Source organism: Pogona vitticeps, chromosome 1, assembly GCF_051106095.1.
Source record: "Pogona vitticeps strain Pit_001003342236 chromosome 1, PviZW2.1, whole genome shotgun sequence".
In the NCBI taxonomy this organism is placed as follows: Eukaryota; Metazoa; Chordata; class Lepidosauria; order Squamata; family Agamidae; genus Pogona; species Pogona vitticeps.
In genome coordinates, this window is record NC_135783.1 from 302,431,183 (window position 1) to 302,447,618 (window position 16,436).

Sequence of the window (16,436 nt, forward strand, 5' to 3'; positions counted from 1 at the left end):
TGTGCGCCTTTGTACCAATAAAGCTTGGCTAGTTGAAATGGAGTAGCCACATAGTATCATGCCAGCTCATACCAGTGTGCCTACTGCTACCACATACTATGTTATCAAAACCTTCCTCACTTTACCCTCTAACTTGAAGTTCACCTTTAGGGTCACGTTAATCAGCAATGGCATCTAGCATCAATCCTCTACTGTAATACCCAATAGGAAAGTCCACTAGATTTCCATCAGCCAGTGTGTTCAGTTAAAAAACCCCATGCAATGTAATTTGTGGGATGCTTAAAATAATTCAAAATAGTAAAGAATTTGAAAATAAATTAACGTGATCGGAAATCTAATGATTTTATGTAAAGCAAGCAAGCAAGATATAAATGGCAACTGTCACAATGTATTGCCATTGAATTTAAACTGCACAGGAATCTTGCATTATTCAACACAAATAGTGTGCTAAATAATATTAATTAAAGCAGGGATACAGAGTGATACTTGGGCTTTTTGAAATACAGTGAATCCTCTGTACTAATATAAAAACAACGGGTTGTTTTTCCTCCTCTTTTAGTGTCCATTATTGTTAACCAGCCATGGCCCTGAGAAGTTGTGCAGACAGCGTTTCAAAGTAAAAGCTCTGCTGCTGTTGAAATATCCTTTTCCTTTATGTGAGAAAAACATCCCAAAGCCATTATTCCTTTTCCAAAGGGTGGAATTTGAAAAAGGTGTAAAATACAGGAAAAGGCAGTCAGGACTTTTTGGCAGCCTTGGCGTTTTCTCACCAAAGAGCTCCTTTCTTTCCCACGCCAAAAATAAACGGGAGGAAACGCAATTGTGTGGAGATTAAGTAAGGGACAAAATCAAAGCACAACCGATGGAAATGTAGGGAACTGATTTGGCTTGCAAAGTTAATCAAGCACGGAAAATATATTCTAAAGAACTACGAGTCGTCAAATTTATTTATTTTGCTGTTTGATACAGATGCTAACAAATTTAGTAATTCTCTGTCGAAACTAATACAGTACAAACATAAAGGAAGTTTTGGAAAGCTGTCGCCCTCTAGTGACTACAGCGTGAAATGTCATATTCACCTGCTGGCTGGTAACCTTCGGGAGCGTGCCAAGCTTCAATGATCAATGAAAAAGTTCCCTGTGGATGAAAAGAAGGCATGAGCGGGTGGTACAGAATTTAAAATAAGCGTGGAGCGATAGTGAAAAGTGATCGGAAAGGGGCCATGGGCCTCGGAGTTTAAAACAATCAGGTGAAACCAGAAAACCTCTACCTGGTCGTGCTGGCAGATATACATTTCAATTAATCTAATTGCAGATAGCATTACTTTGTCCGAGTCAATGAAATGGAGCTTCCTAAGTCAGGACTGTTTTCATCTCCTGGGAAAACGTTGCTCACAGGAGCGGAATTTTCTCTCTTCTCTCTCTCCCTCCTTTCCTCCCACCAGCAGTTGCCTCAACCCCCTCGATGAATTTTGCTGAATGCACGTTCCCCAGGTCACAACCATTTACATTTCACACAGTTCTCCTTTTTTTGTGTGTGCAATCCGTTGTAGCTTTTTACACGACAGGAAGTAATGGAAAGAAATGTTAAACGGACGTGTTTATGGTGTGGCTGTCCTCTGCTTTAACCTCCCTCCCCTTCCAAACCTCTTGAAGGTGAGTGCTCACCGGCCATGTGAAGTTAAAAGGGAGATTTATAGGGCTGCCGAATCTCTCCGTCTCCTTGACGGTGAAAGAGTTGGTTCCTAGGATTGGGGTGATGATGCTTCCAAAGGTGCAGGAACCCGGGGAGATCACGGCCTGAAAATGCTTCAAGCAAACGCGAAAGAAGGTCCTGCAGCCGGTCCCGCAGGACTCCCCGTTAGCCAGGGAGCCCCGGCCGTTGACAAACTCCCGCAGCTCCAGCTGGAAGACACCCGAGCCGGAGGCCCTCTGCACAAAGAGGAGATATACACAAAAGAGCCACATCAGAGCTTACCCAAGCCTGGTACCTTTCGGGGCCAGGCTTTCCAAAGAAGAACCCCCGGGGGCCGGGGGCTGTGCCATTACCTGCAGCATAATTGCTAAGGCAAACGTCAAGCCAAAGAGGCGCAAGGCGGCCATCCTCCTGGGATAAGTAGCTCAAGGCTTCAAACTCCTCCCGGGGTTGGTTTCCAACGAGCCCTTTATTCCTCAGGTGGGCCAAGGATGCGCTCCTGTCTGGAGAGCTCCCAAGTCGTCGCACGCAGGCACTGCGACGAGGTCTGCGGGCAAGGCTCCCCCGCCAAAGGCTCCCCAGCCGGCACAGGAAAGTATAATCCAGGTGCTTTAAACCATCCGCCTCGTGGGATTAATCCTGCCCTCGCCGAGGAAACTTCTCGCCTTGGCCGCCTTTGTAAACTCCAGAGAGGCGCGCGGGCGCGGGCGGGTGTGTGTGGCGCGGCGCGGCGCGGCGCTGAGCTGCTCCTCCTCCCGCCGGGCTGGCCGCGCTCGCTCAGTGAGTGGAAAACTTGCTGCCCTTCGAGCTGTTTATATAGTTGCCTCTTGTCCCCGCGAGCTCATTATGTAAACTGTCAGTCAGACTCAGGAGATCCCTCCCTCCCCGTTTTTTTTTTCATCTTTCTGGAAGAGGAACCAAATGTTGCCGAGAGTCGTCAGATCCAGAATTAATACCCTGCTGCTACTGCTGCTTGTAAACTGACCACCAAGGAGTCGAGCTGATTATTAACAAGCAGGGCATCTGTTGAGATATTTACAGCTCTCGCCACTGAGATGCTTCCCCTGGAAATCAGACGCAGTGTTCCTAGAGAGAAGGAAACTCTACCACTGGCAGCGCTCAGAGATGAAAAAGGTGTCCTTTTAAAAACCACCGTGTTCATTCATCTAACTTCTACATGGACAGCCATCTCACGTTAAAAAAAACCCTGATAAAATCCGAAGCACGAGTTCACGTGTGTACGTGTACACACGGATATAGACACCTACACGCTCTTGGTAGCAGGTAGAAATGAGACGTCAGTCTGCTTGTTGAGAAACCGAAATACTGTACCTATTTCTTTGCGGATTTCCCCGCCCCTTCTAAACATCTACATGCTGCTTGTTTGGCAGGTCACTCTGATTAACTCGCCTCCAGCGTGAGGCGCACGTGCGGAAAGACCCTCGGTGTCTCACTAATTGTTGTGGGCATTTCTACCAACACCAATTAGAGCAGTTGAACATTCAAGAAAGGAGGAGGCACAAGCTCTCGACATTTGTTCGGCCTCCCCCTCCCCCAATGCAGTTTAATGAATCATTGCCCCCCCTTCCCACGTTAGTATATTTCCCCCGTACTGTACTTGTAAAGAATCATGTGCAGTTTAGTGAAGAAATGTATCGTGCAATTAATTTTCCTTCAAAAACGCCGCCGGCTGTTTCACGGAATAAAACTCTCACACCCCCTAAGAAGATAAACGCGCTTCTTCAGTGAGACGAGGAAAGGAGAGAGTGAGGTCCAAGAGAAGAAACTCAGAATACCGCCCCCACCACCTCTGGCCCTTCTTGAGATGGAAGAAGACCCGGCTCTGTCGGAGAGCACCCTTCTCCTTAGCGTTCACCGCACAAGATCGCCGTCGGGGTGCCTCACCTTTCTCTAACTTGTGCAAAACAGAAATCTTATAGGCTCACATGGTCTCCTGGCGGTGGGCTGGTGGGTGTGCCAGTAAACCCCTTGGTCTGACTGCAATGTGTGCTCATTGTTGGGTCGCGTGTCCCTCATTAAAGCCAAGCACAGAGAAGGCCTTTCATGTGGCTTTTATTTCAGCTTGTTAAAAGGGAGGGAGGGGGGGAGCAGCAGGGAGAAGATAAACCTTCAGCTGTATGATAATGAGGTCTTGCCACCTTTATGCCAGCCCCTGTCCAGAAGGTTTGTGCTGCCCTTCACCTGTAAAAAACCCATACAAACCCTAAAATAACAAATTGCTGCCGTATTTTAGAGAACAAACTGGTGAAGCTTTTTTTTTTTTTTACTAATTCCCAAACAAACTTTAGAGTGTGTTCTATGCTATTTCGCTTTCCTTAGAGAAAATGTAAACAGAGAAATGTGAATGTTTGTCTAAGCCAAAGAGATTCCTGTCATCAATTCTTCCAAAAGAGTCATGAAAGGAACTTCTGTGTAAAACGATCACAACTGCATTCCTACTCTTATCAGAACCAAAAGCAAAAAAAATGATGATTTAGATAAGCAATACCAACAAGGATAAGCAAAGCTGGAGCATGCCAGATGGCTGCTGGTGGGTGGGAGGGGAAATCACTTGCTTCCAAATGTATGTAAACTTCAGATGATCTTATATGACCCCGGATAAAGTTTGCACTTTTTAATTTCTTGTTTTTAAAACTGTGACTATAAATTGCTGGACACCTACTGATTTAATATTCAAATCCGGTGGTCATGTTCACCTTATTAGAATGCTTCTACTTCCTGCAAAGATCAAGGATTTCTGTGATGCCTTCCACAGATCCAGTGACACCACACACGTGGTTGGTCACCCATTCTTTTTAAAATCCATAATAGAGAAGTGTATATATATAAAAGCATTTTCTCTTAAAAAAAGAGAACCCATGTTCTTGCTCTTTATCTTAGTTTAAATCCTTTGTAACCTGCACATTAGTACTTTGATGTAATAGATGAAGGAAGGGTTTGTTTGTTTGTTTTTTAAAATTAAAGATGCCAAGTCAAGGAGTGCCTAACATTTGCTCTAAAGCATTTTAAGAAAGCATTTTATGTGTGTCTCAAACACCAGCTCTCACTGACATTTCCTTGGATGGAAAAGTAGTCCTATAGAGTTAGTGAAGCTTTCTTCCCAGTATAGAACATTCATCTGCCCTGAGTGAAGAAGGCATAAAGTTAAACAAGTTTGGGAAGAAAGCATGCCATGCTTAGGGCAAAAGATCCAGGAGCTGCTCCTCATCTTCTCTGCCCATCCAGGGTATCTGCTTCAGCATCAACTGTCAACATCAAATCTGATCCTAATAGCTTTGGTACTAAATAAAATGGGAGGCCAGATAATATCAGTGCTTGATAAATGGTAATGAGTGCCTAACCTAGGGGGAACAGAAGGGCGGTGGGGCTTTTTAATTCACTATTGAAAGGCTAGCTGGGTACTGCGGGCTCTAGCAGATGTTAGTATGTGTGTGTTTTGATTTTTGACTTGTATTGGAGGTTTATTAGGCTAACCAGAGCCACCCCACGCATGGCCACTTGGCCTAGGCACCATCTGGCACAAGCCGGGCTGTGTGTAGGAGCAGGGCATCACATTGGTGCTGGAGATCCACAGGCAGCATCTACCATATGGACTCGCTCTATTCTTCCCAGCTAATGTAGGTTAAAGCAAGACAAGCAGCACTCCTTTCTTCTTTTCACGATTCCGCCAAAGCTGGCTGCAATTCTCCCAACATGCACCTTCAGAGATAGAATTTTATGCTTTAATCTGCATGCTGTGGGTATCAACTTTTCTTCCTTGTTCAAAATATTATGATGGTTGGGTAGTGAAAGGCCCAGTCCCCAGGAAACCTAGTCTCTTTCTTTTCAGCTTGCCACTACTTCTCTTCTCAAAACACTTCTCCTGCCATGGAATGATTATTTTAGTGGCATATACACTGCCCAGCAAAATCTCTCCTCTTTCTGGTGGTACAAAACAGATGTGAAACCTTTTCAAACATGAAGGGTATTATATTGTTGTAGCTATTAAGGAGCATGTAGTAAAATAATAGATATGAAATATAATACACCACCTGTTTTTTGTTTACAGAGAGGTTAGATAAAATGTTGCCATAACTAACAGAAGGTGGCTGGATCTAAAAGTTAGCAGAGAGTAAGTTTGGAGTATAGTCTTTTATGGTTATATTGATTCTTTGCCTCTATTGTACCAACCATATGGGAGTACTCAAGATAGGACCTGCGTGGGCCTCAGCTGTTTATATGTTTACTTGCTTGCTTGCCACAACCTAAGATCATATTCTTAGATGTCACATGAATTAATCCAGAATGAACTCTTGCTGCTGGATTCTACAGCCACAATCTGTACCAGATACTGGAACTAGAAATGCTGCCCAACTATAAATGTATTTAGCAGGACCATTCTATAGGAGTATAATCAGAAGTAAGCGCCACTGAGTTTGATGTGGCCTACTCCCAAGTAAGTGGATACAGCATTATAGCCTGAGTGGATGAACTGTATGACTTTTAATTGATGTATTAGTCAATTAGATCTGTATATAGGTAGGATAATATTATGAAGGGGAAAAAACCCTCTGTTTTTTGGATAATGCATATGCATGTCAGAACCAGCAACATCTGAGATGGTTGCAACAAAAGAATATGGAGCCTTCTGGCACCTTAAAGACTAGCAAGTTTGTTTGACATAAACATCTGTGGATTGTAGGCCACTTCATATGCATGAAGAATATATATGAAGGAGTGGGTTACTATCATTGGATGCTTATGGTAAATATAACCAGCTAGTTTTAAAGCTACCCCAAGAATCATTGTCATCTTTGAAGACACATAATCTTCTTCATTAGTGTGTCTGTCACATGCATTTTTGTTCCCAATTAATGGTATTTCTGTAGATTTTAAAGCAATAAAATAAGTTGACTCAATTTGCCATCTGGCTCTGACAGTCATTCCTAGAATTCTCATAAAGATGTACAGCACACTCTGCACATGTCTACTTGGGAGAAAAAGTTCATTTGACTCCGCTGGGTGTTACTCTGAGTATAGGATTGCTACCTCAATGAAAGCAGAAAGCTTTTGACTGCCCTGAGTATGACAAGATACATACATGCTGGCAAAAAGTAACTGATCTGTGCCAAGTGATATTTAGTGTTATTTCAGAGACCCTTTTTTGAGGAATGTTTAATCTGGTCTAGGTGTCTCATTTTCTGGGTTTTTTCCCCCTTGTAAATACCACACAACTGCATTCTATAGGGCACTTACAATGATTTGACCAGGAGCTGATTTGACAGGGAGTTTAGTTTCTTATAGACCTCCAATTTGAATCTATTTGCAATTTCAAGATCCTAGCATGTGCTTATTTCTGAAGAAATAATAGTACCCAAAATTGTTTTACTCAATTAAACATATAGCTTGATTTGTTGGCACTATACCTTTAGTGCTATAAATACTGGGAATGCTGCTTTTGTAAACTCTGATCCTGGACACAAGTTACTTGGAGGACATGTCCTGTTAATGTCACTGAAAATTCTACAGGTTCAGGATGGTGCTGCTAATGGTTTATTTTACTCACACAATATATTTAAGCAGGCTGATTTATACCCTCTTAAGGATTTAATCATTGATTTATGCTGTGATCCAGCTCAGAGTTTAGTTCACTTGCCCTGTGCAGAGAAAGCCTGTCTTCTTAAAAGTTTCTTATTTCTGAGGAAGAGGACTTGTCTATGAAAGCTCACATTAAAATGTAGCAGTTAGCCTTTAAGGTGCCACAATGTTTTTGTCTTCTTTATTTTTTTAAATATTTCTTTTGTTTTTGGCCTGATATCATTTGTCTTATGTTTAATTGAAATAAACAGAACCCCCCCTTTTTTTTGCAAAATCAAAGGACAAGACAGTCAATGGAGGACTCAAAATGATAGCCTAACCCAGGGCAATGTACTGGCTCCTAATTTGTTTAATAACTACACCAACAACCAATCACTTCCTCAAGGTACCAACATTTTATTTGTGCTTATGATCTTGTACTTGCTGCTTAGTTGGGCAGCTTTCAGATGACAGAACATCTTCTGATGGATGAATTAGAAAAATATTATGATAGGAACTATATTATGATATTATTGTGGCATAAATCAACTTAAGTCCAATCCTACCTAGATTGGAATACTGTATGTGCCTTCCATATAAGAAATAGGCAAGTATAATGGAAACTTTAAGTTACGTGGAAGGGTGTCAAGCTAAATTATTGTTTTATTCCCAAATACCTAGGTGTTACATTGAATTGCATGCTCTTAGAAATGCTACCAAAATATAAAGCAAAAAGTCTTTGGAAGGAAACCAATTGGGGCACACAGCCACAACCACTAAGAATTACAGCCTTGGCCCTGTGCTGCTCTGGGGGCAAATATGTGAGCCTGGTGAGGTACAGGTCAGCCCATACAAAAAAGGTAGGCATAGCATACCATGAAATCTCTAGAATAATTGCTGGATGCCTGAAGCTAACTGTTGTTGATAAGATGAATTACCTAAGAGGCGCTGCAAGAGAGGTAGCAGTTGACAGTGAAAAAGACCCAAAGCATCTACATCAAATGCACATCCACTTTTCTGCTAGCATTCTGCCTTTTCCAGACTAAAATCAAGAAATGTTTTTTTTTTTTTTGCAGAACTTTTGTGAATCTTGAAAGAGTAGCAGAGAATGCCAGAACATATAATGTGGAAAAAACGATCCACTTCTTAAAATGGGCAGAGCCAATCTTAATGAACTTGGAAATCACGTAATAAATTACAGAGTGGAGTTTGCAGAACCAAAATAAACACAAGAAAACAGTTGTGTTTTTTTTTCCTTTTGCACTGATACAATCCTTTGCAAATGCAAAAAAAAAAAAAAAAAAAAAAGGCAACTTCACACCTCTGTCAGTGTACTCTATGCTCCTCAATATGTAGCATGGGCGATTTGCTGCTAGCTGCCCCAAATGCTTTCGATGTTGAAAATTGTTGGGTGAAAATTATCTGATACGTTTCTTAATAGTACTGTGCTGCTTCTGACATGAACAAAGAAAGAAAGATTGAAGTAAATAAATGGAATGTAATTCTTTTATTTCTGTTTATTTCTTTATTAGAGTCATTGACTTCATTGTTTGATTAACCTGTTAAATCATTCTGGATTGCAGCTATAAGAGGTTCAAAGGCTATGTAAATGTCTGAAGTTGCCTTAAGGTGAGTCAGACTATTGGTCAGCAAAGGCCACAAGAGAGCATATAACTTCCTTCCTATAATGATGTCACAGACGACATGCTTTTTCTGGATGTAATTCAAAGTGCTGGTGATGACCTCCAAAGCCTTTATATGATTTGGATCCAGGCTGTCTGAAGGATCACATTCTCCCATACAAGCCTACCCTGGCTTTCAGATCTTCTGGGGAGGTTCCCTTTCTAGTCACACTACTTTGTGAGCTGCACCTTCTACAGGAACAAGAAAGATCTTTCTATGTGGCCCCTCCCATACTCTAGAATTCCCTATTGAGGAAGGCTAAGTGGTTGCCTCCATGTTAGATTTCCACCAGAAGGCAAAAAGCTTTTTATTCAGGCAGGCCTTGGGCCACTGACCTTATTTGCTGTATTTCTTCTTTTATTGTTTGTGAAGATTCTCAGTCAGCCAGGTGTGGTTATTTGGAAGTTGAGTCATGGCAACTGGACTTCTTTCTTGTTAGGTTGAAATGTTTCACTACCCATCCAAGTGGCTTCTTAGAAGCTAACTGGATGAGTAATGAAATGTTTCAACCTAAGAAGAAAGAAGTCCAGTTGCCATGGCACAAATTCCAGATTCTTTTATTGTTGTTGTTTAGTCATTAAGTCGTGTCCAACTCTTCGTGACCCCATGGACCAGAGCACGCCAGGCCCTCCTGTCTTCCACTGCCTCCCGGAGTTTGGTCAAATTCATGTTCATTTCTTCAATTCTTTTATAGTTATGTCTAGACTGCATTTTAACTTTTAATGTTTTTATTCTCATTATGATTTGTACTGTATTACTTATATAACTTTATTGTGAGCTATCTTGAGTCCCATGCATGGGAGGAAAGGAACTATACATCAAATAAATAACTATTTCTGACTGGCAGCAGACTTTCAAAGGTTCAGGCTGAGGTGTTAAGATGGAAGTAATGGTAGTGTAAAGCTGCTGAAAAGTGGACATGATCTTGGGCAGTTTGGCATGCATATAATTGCAGTTGTGTAGTGCTGCTGTATTTTGATGTACACCTTGGTAAATGAAATGGGACTTTACTAGTTACTAGCATTGTTTAAAACTACTGTTATACTGAACTTCAGCACAAGTCAACTGGTATTTGCACAGCCAGCTGAAAGAATAAAGAAATACTGTATGGCTTTCCCTAAGATCAAGTAATAAGGGCTTTTTTAAAAAAAATCTGGAGATGTTTTTGGGCTCAATCAATCAATCAATCAATCAATCAATCAATCAATCAATCAATCAATCAATCAGTCAGTCAGTCAGTCAGTCAGTCAGTCAGTCAATCAATCAATCAATCAATCAAACAAACAATCAAACAAGGAAACAAAAAATTAAAGTTTTTTAAAAATCCCAGCTAGAAAGATAAGCTTTGGCCATGAATCTCTCCTGAGAATGGACTATTACACCATTTCACAAAGCATGGCTGGAAAGACTTCTGAGTTGCCATGTGGCAAGGGAAGCTTTTGTACAAGAAACACAACTTCATAATTAATGTTCTGTGCCATGGTCATGAATAGAGATGAAAATGACGTAGGAAAAATTAAAACAATAGGTTAAGATTCTGAATAATAGGAAATATTTTATGTTTAATCATGCTATTATAAAACACATATTACTGTCTTGGGTACATCTGCTGTGTACTCAGGACTTTGGGAAGAAAGAGGGTGTCAGACAATAGGAGATCATATGTGGTGTGTTCTAGATGTTTTGAATTATTACTCTCACTATCCCCAACCACTGGCTATGCTGGCTAGACTGATGGGATTTGTAATCCAAAGGATCTGGAAAGCAATGTATTGGACAACATTACCAATTAGGCCACAAAATCAGACAACTCTAAGGGTAACCTGTTTTAGTGGGATTGTTCTGGATTGCAGGTTTAAAGGTTTAAAGTTTATATAAATATCTAAATCTTTGTTATATTGAGTTAAACTATGGGTTAAATAGCAAGTAGAGCCTTAAGATAATAAAGGTGCTTCCAAATGGAGTTTCAGTGTGTATGTCAGACTGTGGTACATAGACTCAGTTGCCTGAGATGTGCAGGGGATTGTTTAATCTTCGTGCTGGTCACAACTAGTCTGGACTGGAATCTTCAAGTCCCTGTATAGAAACTGATTTCAGCATCTAACTCCCCTTCCTATCTTCTCTCACCACTAGCCCTCCTTTAAATCCTTCTGTTTCCACATTCTAGTTTGATGCTGTGCTTGTCTGGGGAAGCCGCACTCTGAAACCAACTGTTCAAGGACTCTCTCCTCCAGACTGACAAAGGTCTCTGACTGATCTTGCTCTTTGCTATTTCTTTTACCCTGTACAGGTAATCTGCAAGGGACTCTTTGGTCATGGTTTTTTTTCTTCTAGTGCTGATTTCTGGCTCAATCCTTGCCTGCCATGCAAAAGGCTCTGATTTCATCCCTTGCACCTCCGGGTATCAAGTAACAAGGCTGGAATGCGAAGACGTATTGAGAAGTGCTTGCTAATTGGAGTAGACCCTCTGATACAATTGCTCTTCTTAGTAAATCTCTGCTTCATATAGCCAGTCCCCCGCCCCCTCCAGTGACAGCATCATCCCCTCCACCCCATAGCTTGTCTAACTATCCATCCAAAATGCGGGTACCTGTAGTCAAGAGTTGCAGAGGTCAGCTCCAACCAGATTGGTACTTCAGTCCCATTGCCTTTTTGTGCAGCTCTCCTGAATTGGACAACTGGGATTTACAGCTTTAAAACATGTGTAATCTACAGCCTCACAGCTCCCGGTGTAGTTTTTCAGAGAGGTACCCATTTCATTTCCTCGTGATGTTAGATCTCCCAAAGCGACAAAGGGTTCTCCATCCAACAGTCGTTCCTTTCTTCGCAGGCAGCTCGCAAAGATCTGGCCGAAGATGGAGGAGGGGTACGCGTGTGCGTCTTCTGGATACAGGTACTTTTCAAAGCAGGTCCGTGTTTCTGTGCCGTCAAATCGGGACCGATTTACAGCGGCTGTAACAGCGCTTTCAAGGTAAGTGCGACATTTAAAGTTTCATCCGATCACCCTTATCGTGTGTTTCCATGGCCAAGCGAGGATTTGAACTCAGATCTCCCAAGTCCTAGTCCATCACTCTCTCCACTACCTCACACTAGGCAGTTTCTCAGTGCAAGTTATATGTACATTTCTTGCCTCGATCTCCTTTTTCTATTACTTTTGCTTTCCTGTTTTTTTCGATGGCCAGTACCGTACAACAATCCTGGATATAGGATCTGTTCTGTAAATTACGTTAGCGAGGTAGCTAATTGGGTTGAGGTGGTGGTGGGATCACAAGCATATGCGAGTGTGTAATCAGAGTCCTGGTCTTTTGGTTGGAGAACTGGGTCTGGGGAATCTGGGGTTAGGTTTCACTTCTGCCACCAACTGAATAGGTGCCACCAACTGAATAGGTGGCCTTGGAGATGTCCCCCACTTTTTCTTTCAGATTTTCCCGCGGAAATTTGGAGAACAAGGAGGCCCGCGGCCAGCGAGTGGCAACGCACGCATCTCCGGAAAGCAGTGTTCACTCCGTTCCTGGGATTCAGACTATCTTAAATTGGTGGCTTCCAAAGGTGTTGAACTGCAGCTCCCATAAGTCCTAAAGGGCGGTCTTGGTTGGAGGACAATCGAACGGACGTGTGTGTGTGTGTGGTGTGTGTGTGTGTGTGTGTGTGTGTGTGTGTGTGAGGCTGGTTGCACATGTGAGGACTCTGCCTGTCCAATAAATTACTGTACGATACCCTGATCGATGCATTAGCTCTCCAGCCAGTTTTTCTCTTCCTGTGATACCTGTTCCGATGTAATGCTGTAAGCTTCACTCCACAGAGTCCGGAATAACAACACCTCCCTCCCCGCCCCCCCAAAACAAAACAAAAAAACACACACAGACACAAACCAGCACTGATAAGGAATACCTGCTAGACTAAACCCTTCAACCTGGTTTGGTCTCAGCCTGCTCTTCTCACAAAGTTAAGAGCTCTCTCGGGCAGTGCTGCGATTGGAGCCAGTCTTGTTTTGAGATCAAAGTTCCCTCTAAAGGGCTGAAAGGGGCAGCAACGCCAAAAAAGATAACCTTGGTTTTAAACCCCACACCTGTAATTTGGCATTGCTGGTTTGCAAATAACGAAAGGGAAGAAGAGCGAAGGCCCCTCCGATCCCCCCCCCCCCAAAATGCGTCCTTCTCCTTCCCAGTTTGCCTGTTTTTGTCTCTGCTGAGAGCCTCCCCACCCCCGTCCCAGTCCGGGCGCGGCGAGGGGGTGTTAATGTGGTCGATTTGGGAGACAAGTGCTTGGAAATGTTTCCCGAGGAGCACAGAAGGCGGGGAGATTTGCAAACTGTTGCTGCCACATGGCTCCATTCACATTGTAATGAGGCCGGCGCGTGCCTCATCTGCTCCAGGGGAGCTGCCACGAGCCAGCCAAGCGCGCCACGTGCCAACTGGGACGAAGACCGCGGCGGCGGCGGCGGCGGCGGCGGCCACAACACGAAGGCCTGGGCCGGCCCAGCCCAGCCCAGCCCAGCCGGCAGACACCCGGGGCCGCCGCCGCCACCAGGAGCGCGCCACAAAGGACACCTGCCGCAGGCCGTCCCTCCGCCCCCCCCCTCCGGCAGCTGCTGCGAGCAACCTGGGCAAAGCGGCTTTTGCGGAGAGAAAGCTTCCCTCGGACCCAGCACGGGCGGCCGCTCGACCTGGCCTCGGGCAAGCAAGCAGGCTGCCCACTCGCCCGCTTGCCCGCCCGCCCGCCGGGGTCGCCCTTGGGGCTCTGAGGCGGGCGGCTCTGTAGGCGAGGGAGTAGGAGGAGGAGGCCTGCCTCATGCCTCATGGCGGGGCGGAACTCGACGCTGCTGTGCGACGGGGCGGGAGGCGAAGACTCGCCCATCGCCGCCGCCGCCGCCGGCGCCCCCCCCCTCCGCCCGGAGGCTTAAACCAGGGCGTTTGGCGCGGCGCGTCTGACGGCGCGGACCGCTCGGGCCGCCACTTGGCGGGCCCTCGGTGGTTTTGTAGGACCTGTTGGGGATGATGATGATGATGACAGGAAGCAGTTCCTCTGCTGGCTTAGTGAGAACGGGGCTCTCCTGTTCCAACGAGACCTACCCTAATTTCCTGCAGCCTTCGTGCGCTACAGGGCTTCACTGTGTACTTTTTTTAACTAGACTTCGTTGTTTTTGGCGCCCGGGCCCTTAAATAGGTAGTTCTCTCGGGCTCCCATTTTACAGATTGCCAACTGAGGTTGAGCGAGTTAATCTTGCCCGGGGACACAACGTGAGCCTGTGGGTGTGGGTGTTTGCAACTCTTGGGTGTTAATCTTCTGTCAAATAAATACTCTTGTTATTTGCCCTCTTCTGTAAAGACAGAACGCGCAAGAAAAAAATGCCAGCCGCCAGGCGTGCGCCAGGGGCTCTACAGGGGAGTCTAAGCGCAGGGGAAGGACCTGATTTCGTCGCACTCGAAAATTCAAGTTAAAACGCGGTCAGACCTTCACCAATCCGAAATGCACTTCCTTCCAGGCATGTCCCATTGGCCTCAAAGGAGCATACATCCGAGCCATCCGCCCAGAATGTGGAGTTCCTTCTGATCTCACTGTTCCGCCTCTCCGCCCCCCCCCGCCCCAGTTCAAGGGGCTGTTGGCAAAACTTATAAGGAGCACCGCTCATGACCCAAAGGTCTGTAATGCACTCCGGGCAATTCTGGAGCGGTCACTGCCAGACATTCCCCCCCCCCCGCCCCCCATCCGCCCAGGAGCCCATATCCAAGCAACTCTTGGAGCGGCACCTTGGCAGCGTGTTAACCAACCGGCTTTCTTTTGCTCGCCGGGTGTTGAATTTGGTTGGACAGGGCTCAGTTACGCTCCGTAAATGCCAGCCTCTCTTTCTCTTGTCATTCAGAGGTTTAAGCCATAAAACCAGTCCTTTTCTCTGCAATGGAATAACGATTACTATGGACTCGTTCTTGCCAAATCGATGGCTTCCTTTCCATACGAATAAATGCCTGTTTATGCCTTCAAGTTCTCTCCATCTGTCTGGCGGCGAACACCTGCCATTCAATAAATCGATTTTCCAATTTAATGTAACAGCTTCGCGGGACATTCTTTCCCTCCCTCCCTCTGTTTTCTTTCTTTCTTCCTTTCTTCCCAAGCCAGATGCCACAGCAGCTCCAGATCTTCCCTTCTCCCCCTCCAAGCTAAATCAGGCGGGGGCCCGACTACCCAATCGCTTCTTCAAAAACAGAACCAGAACACGAGTCAATCTGCCCGGTTTGCGCCCAGCAGAAAACTTACAGTAAAGCAGAGGGCGAAGGGTCTCCTGACAAAAGTACCATTGCCAGTCACCGCTCCCGGAGCTAATTCCAGCTGCTCGTCCCGACTAGTTGACCTGTGGAATCAATGAGACTTAACATAAATGTTGGCTTAACATTGCCCCTTAATTCAATGGCTCTAATGCTTGGTACGAACAATTTGGTTTTGACGTCTTCTACCCACTGCTTTTATTCTTTTTTCTTTTTCTTTTGGACAGCTACTCAGGGCCTCCGACTTCTGTAGCAAACTAGTTTTTAAAAGGCATCCGAATGCTTCCTTGGAAAATAAGAAGCCCCGATTGTGCTATCGCATAATCGATCATGATGATGAAAAGATACTCTGTACATGTACAGATGATTCTTTTGTTGCTGTTTGTTTGTTTTCTGCTTGCTCTGTTTCAGGGCGTTCCAAAAGATTCTGGGATTACGCCTAAAGTCGTCTCCCTTCGGTGAGTGGATCAATCGGTGTGGGCGGAGCGGCGCAGAGTGATCTCTGTTTGCAGAACCTAGGCAGGACTTCAACGCGTTTCTCGATTTTCAGGACGGAGAAGCAGGATCCTACTGCCAGCAAGACAGCCAGGGCAACAAACAGCATTCCGCAGAGATGGAAGAGGGGCACGAAAGAGCCCTGGTGGATGAGAGACCATTCAGTCCCGCATTCTCTTCCGACGGTGACCATCAGCGGGATTTCAGATGCCTCGACCTGAGTGCAGAAGCACCTTCCAGCTCACCATCTCCAACCAAGATTATGGAGGGACAAGCGACCTCTCATATACTGGATGGAATAGAATGAAAGACGACACCCAGTGGGATCTACTCAGAAGACAGACGTCTTAAATTGGGACCTGAGATTCCAGTTAAACCTTTCAGCCTCAGTTCCTCATCTGCCAAACGGGAATACTGAGTAGCTGTTGCTATCATCGGCATATAATTTTGTAAGGGCACATACATTCAAGACTGCAAGGAGTTATTCGAAAACTAGGAAAACTTTTGTAGAAAGGGGGGACAAAAATATAAATTAATAAAATGGAGCAAAAGTAAGAATATTATTTCTATCATCTGCAGCTCTTAATCGCCTTGAATTTTGTGTGCCTTCACTGCTGATTAACATCAGCAATTTGGCTCCGCCCGTTCTCTCTTTGGCCACGCCCACAAATGGCATGCGCCCTCCTCGACTTTTGCCATACAGTATTAGAGTCTGACTCTTGA

General features: G+C 44.7%; 1 protein-coding gene across 1 annotated transcript in view; it reads right to left on the reverse strand.

The window, feature by feature from the left end:
* The window catches only part of DLL4 (delta like canonical Notch ligand 4), a 28,083-nt gene extending 16,068 nt beyond the window's left edge, over positions 1-12,015 (reverse strand). Inside the window, exons 1-3 of the mRNA XM_020793782.3 lie at positions 2,049-12,015; positions 1,668-1,931; positions 1,080-1,137 (exon numbers count right to left, since the gene is read on the reverse strand). Coding sequence (XP_020649441.3) covers positions 1,080-1,137; positions 1,668-1,931; positions 2,049-2,102 — 376 coding nt within the window. The 5' untranslated portion in view covers positions 2,103-12,015. The remainder of the gene's footprint in view (positions 1-1,079; positions 1,138-1,667; positions 1,932-2,048) is intronic.
* Positions 12,016-16,436: the final 4,421 nt, after the last annotated feature.